This window comes from Beta vulgaris, chromosome 7, assembly GCF_026745355.1.
Source record: "Beta vulgaris subsp. vulgaris cultivar EL10 chromosome 7, EL10.2, whole genome shotgun sequence".
NCBI lineage: Eukaryota > Viridiplantae > Streptophyta > Magnoliopsida > Caryophyllales > Amaranthaceae > Beta > Beta vulgaris.
The window spans coordinates 56,733,631-56,740,890 of record NC_079208.1 but is presented as its reverse complement, the minus strand read 5'-3'; the positions used below and the strand labels follow the sequence as shown (position 1 = coordinate 56,740,890).

Genomic DNA, 7,260 nt, shown 5'->3' with positions numbered 1-7,260 from the left:
AAACTGAAAATAGAGGAAAACACTTTTCCGGGAAAACGTTTTACACCCTACCAAACGGAGCCTTATACTCACGGATTTCTTGGCCAACTTTTGCAAGTCAAATCAAAGTTCTAATTGTTGAATAGTAAGTAGTGTTGTTTACTTGTTTTTAACCCCGTAGACTTGCTCCAAAATACTAGAGCTATCGGCTACCAAACAAAAAGGGCAACTTGCAATAATATCAAACTCCACCAACTAGCCATTTAACATTTAGCAAAAGCCGAAATTTGATTGACAATTCTGTTATGGAACGCACTAACCCATGTTCCAAAACAACAACTTTCTACTATTCCTTAGTTTCTAACTAATGAAACACTTTATTTTTAGCGTGAAACGTTTCTCTCTTTTATGTACGAGTTTTTTTTTTAAGAAAAACGTTTCATTTATTTCAAACAGAAGAAGTATAAAAAAAATAGAAATGTGAGTGGTGCAATTTAAAGAGACAAAGTGTTATTAATATTGTTTATAATTAGTAGAATATTAGCCCTCCATTTTCATTACATGTGGTATTTTATAAACAAAGAAGAAAATTTAGTTACAGTTTATTATGGAACATTTACGAGGCTAAAAGAAACTGAAAAAGAAAAAGATTATGTGCATAAAAATTGGTCCTCTTGTTTCCAAGGCAAAAGTATATGGTCTCTTGTAGATCTCAAGAAGGCAGAGGACACAGTGTGCCAAGCATACTTCAGCAAATCTTGCCTTTTGCCCACCATTGGTCCATTGCTTCATTTGCCATCTTTATGTCTCATGCTCAAATCTCAACTTCCTTCACCATGTGCACCCACCACTAAACCCACATTCTTCTCTTTGTCTCTCAATTCTTCCAACACCAGCAATCACCATTTACCACTAATCACACCCTCCGAATACACGTGTTTTGAGAATAAAGCTGAACATCAAACTGTTTGTTATCAAACGAGAAGAAAGAAAACACATTTTGATAAAGCACACTTGTGTGAGCTCCTCTTCCTTTTCCCTCTCTTGTTCGAAAACAAACAGCTTAGTGCTTAGTAGTATATCGAATCTAAATTATGTCCGTTAAGTGGTCAGTTCCGAACCCTCCTAGTACTGTCTAGGAGGAGAATACACCATTGTCTTGATTGAGCCCCCACCATATTGAAGAAAGCCCTTGTGTGTGGACTCTCAATTTACACATCGTGTAGCACCCATCAATTCTCCTTTTCTCCCTCGTTCTTCCTTTTCCTTTCCTTGATCCTCAAGCATTGAGGGGTTCGTCATCAGGAGAGTCATCGAGAGGAAAACACGTGTCCTCGCCACCAGTGTTCCAGAGGAAATGAGCATAATTAGCAGCATAGTAAGAGTTACTAGGATCAGCAGAAATTGCCTCTAGAAAGGTCTCTTCAGCAGCCCATAAGTCGTTCCTTACTTGCCACAAGAAATTCGCGTATTTGTTATGTGCCTCAGCATCTTTTGGCTCCACATTCACTGCCCTTTTAAAGTACTCCTCAGCTCTGTTGCAAATAACAAAAATGTGCACATTGTTATAACACATAAATATAGTACTCCATATATTTCAACTCAAATAACTAAACAGAAACCAGAAGTAAGGCCTATTCTCTCCAACTTATTTTCAGTTCAATTCCATTCAGTTCAATTCAACTCTGGACAATACTTTTACTCTCATATATCACTATTCATTTCAGTTCAGCAGTTCTATGCCAAAGAGAACAAACCTAAAAACTGTAGTTTAATAAGGTTCAGTTCGATTAAAAAAAAAAATACCTTTTACAGATCATAATAAAGTTGAGATATTTTCAACCGTAAGCAAGCATGTGAGAAGTACTTCCAGTTTTGTACAATGCATTTACACATACTACCTCCGTTCTTTTTTAGTTGCAACGTTTGACAAATTGCACTATTCATGTTCTCTTATTTGACCACATTTATTGATTTATATGTTAAACAAAATATAGTCATGTGGGGTCTTGTTTGATTCGTTTCGATGTAAGCTTTCATAATATCAAATTTTTATAATTTTTACTTACATACAATTAAAGATAAAACGATTTGAAATTGTACATTGGCAAGCGTGAAAGTCAAAATGTTGCAACTAAATAAAAACAGAAGTAGTATATAACTCAAAAAGATAAATTGATTTTTCTATGTTTGTCAATTTTCATAGCACAAAACAATCATTTTTAAATTCTTCACAATGCAAACAATGAATTACCATGACTCATTCACAATTAGCTGACATATTAACATTTTTAGACATGAAAAATCCCATGATCCTATACATGAGATTCAATGTCATTCGTCATTTTGTTGTACAAAGTCTTGCTAAATCTGTAGGTTTCACAAAATATCTAGCACCCATTTGAAAGACGGTAATGAAATTCATTGTACTCGTGTGCTTCGCGAATTTCATTTCTGTCTTCTAGACTGGTAATGGATGGTAATGAAAATTCAAGACACGTTTAGAGATGGATAAACACTACCACATAGGCACATATAGATATTGATATAGAAGTTTCCTTGCAAAATTACACTAAAATTAAGACCATGTATGTAATTCAACAAACAACAGCACGACCACAATTAAGATTAGCACAAACAACACTCAACTCAAACAAACTATTCAAACATATCAAAATCAAGAATTACTAAAATCAAAATCCAACCAAAACAAGAGGAAATTTACCTGTCGAAATCATGAACAACGAGGTAGAGAAACTGAGCATAATTAGCCAAGAGCAAAACATTATTAGGCTCTTGAGTAACACCACCTTGATAAAGAAGCTCAGTTTTGAAGTAATCTTCATAAGTAGTATCATCTTCAATTTTCGCCATCACCGGCGAAACAAATCTTTTCAAAGTCTCATCATCAAGAGATTCATCTCTCAATTCACCTTGCATTCTAGAAGCTTCATTTACAATTGAACGCCAAAGCTCGAGTTCATCTTCGTCTCCTTGCTTCCGCCGCGTATTCACCGATGATGATACACCATCCGAAACAATTGGACGGTGGAGAATACCGGAATTATTATTCATCCAACCATCACCGTCCATTCCACTTGCAACTTGCCTCACATTGTTTCCGCCACCATTATTACCACCAATCGCCGTCGTTTTACACCCTGCTGTATTCGACGACGATGTCACCGTAGGACCGAAAAAGTCGAAATTACTGTATCCGCCACCGCTTTCTCGCTGCTCCACCGCCACAATTGGCGGAGGAGTAGCAGCAATGGCGGATGAATTTGAGATTGAGTACACAGTGAAATTAGCTAACAAAATCATAACATAAACCATAAGTGTAGGAGTGTGAGAGAACACTTGTTGAAAAAGCCATACAAATGAAGCATTCATTTCATTTTGTACTCTCGCTAAAATTCCTTGTAAATCTTCGAAGAATAAAATCTCTCTCATTTGAAGAGTATAGCTTTGAAGTTCTCTGATTATAAACACCATTGATGAAAACGCCTTTTTCACTGAACAACAAGCAGATTCACTAACTTCAATGAAGTTTTCCTGCCATTGTTTCTTCTTCCTTTTAATCATTCGAAGTGATAGAGGTAGATCTAAGCTTTTCGCCTTCATTTCGACGCTTTGAATCTCCATTAATGAAGATTCAACCGTTAACTTTTCATCTTCTCTCTCCTCTTTTTCTTGCTCGATTAAACTGAAACTCGTTTGAGATTCGTCGATATTTACGTCGGAATGTTGAAATCTGAAGGTTAATTCTTGAATTTTCTTCGAAAATTCTTCGTCGGAAGAACTATCGAAACTCGCGCTACAAACTCTACGAATCGAATTGAAAGAAGAAGAAGAAGAAGAACGTTGTTTTGGCTTAAACTCACAGGAACGTGTTCTGTAAAGCTTCGAAGACGACGTCGTTCCAAGAAAAGTAGATCGGAAAACCAAAACGCCGTCGTTTGAAGATGACTTCTTCGAAGAGATAATATTTGAAGAGTGATGAAATTTCAGACATGGCGTCGCCACTGCCATCTCTCTTATTTTCTCTCTCCTCAAACTGCAATTTCAACAATTACAGAAAGTGGAGAAAATACAAAAAAATTCAAAAAAAAAAAGTTGTTAATTTAACGATTTTTCGGAATAAAAAGTTTTAGAATCCAACTTTTAATAAAGTAAAATTAAAGTATATGAATAATGCCAAAAAAATATTGATGAGTGAAATTGTGTAAAGTTTGAAGCTCTTTTTACAGTAAGCTTTCTAAGAAGCCATGAAATTAGGATCGAAATACGCAGATCAATGCGGGTGCAAAAACCGAAACAATTGAAAATTAATTTCTGAGATTTGGAAAAAATGATAGCTTTGATTATTATTTTTTTTTGAGAGAGAAAATGAAAGTTTGGTCGGTGAGATTTTTCCGGCGAAAGAGTGAAGCGAAGACTGAAGAGAAGGGAGAGTGAAGATCTTTTTTTCCCTTATTTATTTATGAACAATATTGTGAGATGGGGGGATCTTTATGTATATATATAGGGGTTATGTGAAACGCGCAAGTACAAGAGTGAATAAAAAAATCTTCGGAGGAGGAGAGAGAAAGTTTGAAGAAAGAAAATGGGTAATACCGTATACGGTAGAAGAGCATTTAGATCGTATTAATACGATACCGTACGGCATTAGGGACGTACATAGAATTTTAAGCGTATTAAAAGAGTATGTTGTCATGTTGTGTAAGGGAGTTCATTCATCATACAAGCGTATATACTATTTGGTATACTCTAAGACTAAATTTTGCTCATGTTTATTTAGAATTCTCCTTTGAATTTTATTCATTTGGATGATTTCAAATGAGTAATGAGAAAAAAAATAGTCTTGAGTGTATCATGCTTAAGGTACACCGGGTGTTGAGATGACAATTGGGCGGGGGCAGAGGTGCATGGACCTCAATTGGGCGAGGGTGGGTGTGGAGGATGGTCCTTCCATACTCGTATACAATTTTATTCCCCATCCTCATCCTACCATCCATGCGGGGAAAATCTCAACCCCATTCCTACCCCATCGGGTACATATTTAAACTTATCCCCGCCCACCACCTGCATGGGTACCTACGCTCGCTTCAAACTCACTTCATACCCACAACTATCCATCCCAATAATCCCAAACAATATTCTAGTACTACAATTGCAAAAATAAATTTTTTTATAATATAAGTATATAAATTGGATTTTAATAATTAATATTCTAATATATAATATGTTTTTGATATAGAATAGGGTATGAGATGAATGAGAAGCGGGGGCGGGACACCACTCATTGCAAGTATGATTTTCATCCTTATCCTGACCAAACCTAGACCCATCCCCGTTCCAGTTGGGTGTGGATGGAACAGTCTCCTACTTGACCCACCTCACTACCATCCCTATCCGGGTGTATGCGAACTTTCCTGGGTCTAAGTTTGTTATACTATGAAAAGGAAAATATTATCGAGTAAGAAAGTATGATAATTTTACGGTGGCTACAATGATAACTTTTCCAATCTAGACAACTCATTTTTATTATCTAAAATATATATCGTTCATTTGATTAATTTTTATATTAAACTAAAACGCTATGTTCTTTTGGAGTGAATGTAAATTCAGTCCAGCTAAGTTCAGACAAATTCAATTCAGTTCGGGCAATGTAATTACAATTCAATTAAGGCAAATTCAATTCAGTTCAGTCAATTTCAATTCAATTAGTTTTCTGTCACATTATTGATTTAGTTCGGTTTAGGCAAATTAAGTGCTGCTATGTTCACCTCATTCAGATAAATTAAGTTTAGTTTAGTCAAGTTCAATCCAAAAGATCAGAGCTTAACAATTAATAATAAAATTTTCCCATTGCTTAACTTGATTAACCTTTGGTAAGCTTCACTTGTGTAATTCAAGCCTACTTTTTTCACCTTTTCTTTCTCATTGCTTAACTTGATTAACATTACTTGCATTGTACAAAATCAGCATTAGTATATAATCTAAATCCATTTCTCAATTGCTATCTCATCCTTATTCAGGACAAGAAATACTTTTAGCAATTGCAACTCTTAACTTTTGCAACTCCTAAAAGACTATCATGATGAACACGAAATTAGCCATCCAGTCATAGACCATTTAAATTGAGCATTCACAATTTGTATAACCCTACGAAACCAATGCTCTGCAAAATTGACTACTACTTTTTAACAAAATTCTTTTGCTTATGCTTATCCAAATCTTATCATCTCAATCTCAACCGCAATGAAAAAATTTGAACGCAGTTTTGTCACGTGATCTTTAGTTTCGCACTCTTGAAATTAAGATAACCTTTTTTTTATGCAGTTTCAGTTCAATTTAATTAAATTCAACTAGTTCTCTTTCACAATTTTAATTCAGTTCACTTCAATTCAGTTTAATTCATTTCAGTTTAGTTCAATCAAAAGAACAGGATCAATTTATGATATATAATCCACAAATATTTCAATATTGATCTTATATTATAAACTTATTAGGAAATTATACAATTTTTCTAATAAATAACTAGTTTGTTGACCAGAGCCATGCCCTCGAGTGTTTTATGGGGATACTTTTTCGTAACTCAAGATAGCTAATGTTATTTTATATTAATTTCAATAATTAGGGGTAATGAGAGAGTATGAAATACGAAAAAGTAGCAAAATTTCCAGATATAAAATTTACGGAATAAAGAAACGCAATTTTTAGCTGCAAAAGTGAAATATTAATTTTTTTCAATAAGACAATTATTAGGGGTAATAAGGATTATATTATAGGGGGTGAATTACTTCAAAAAAAATTAGACTACATACTTAAGTTTTTTCAAGAATAAATGCAATATTTTTGGCATCCGCCAACAATTGAAAATAATTACTTCATTTCCATCATTGTTGGCGAGGTCAATTTGGGATGTTCAAGAGACGAGAATAAATTATCGCTTTAAATGAAGGTGTTTGGAGGAAGAAGCTATCATTGATGCTATGAGGTTTTCAATAATTAGAATGAAAAACATTTTTAATTGACTTTGTGGTGTCGGATAGGAGACTTTCCGCATTTCTAAGTTCTCAACATAAGGATTTAGGAGAATCCAAAGAAAAGCTAAGGGGATTATGAGAATATCATGAAAAACATTAGGCTTTTACATGTTTTGTAAGTTATACGTGCTCAGAATTTTGAGTTTACTTTGTAAATTAAACTGTGGCGCTGCTATACTTTTATTTCGTCCTTTTCAATAAAATTTTAATGAGGTAGAAAGATGTACTA

The 7,260-nt window shown here is 34.4% G+C and overlaps 1 protein-coding gene across 1 annotated transcript; it reads right to left on the bottom strand.

The window, feature by feature from the left end:
• Positions 1–472: 472 nt before the first annotated feature.
• On the bottom strand, positions 473–4,479 carry LOC104899983 (hypothetical protein). The gene is made up of 2 exons (XM_010687288.3): positions 2,705–4,479; positions 473–1,514 (listed from the first exon to the last, which is right to left on the bottom strand). The coding sequence occupies exons 1-2, from the start codon at positions 4,009–4,011 to the stop codon at positions 1,259–1,261; spliced, it is 1,563 nt and encodes a 520-aa protein (XP_010685590.2). The 5' UTR covers positions 4,012–4,479; the 3' UTR covers positions 473–1,258.
• Positions 4,480–7,260: the final 2,781 nt, after the last annotated feature.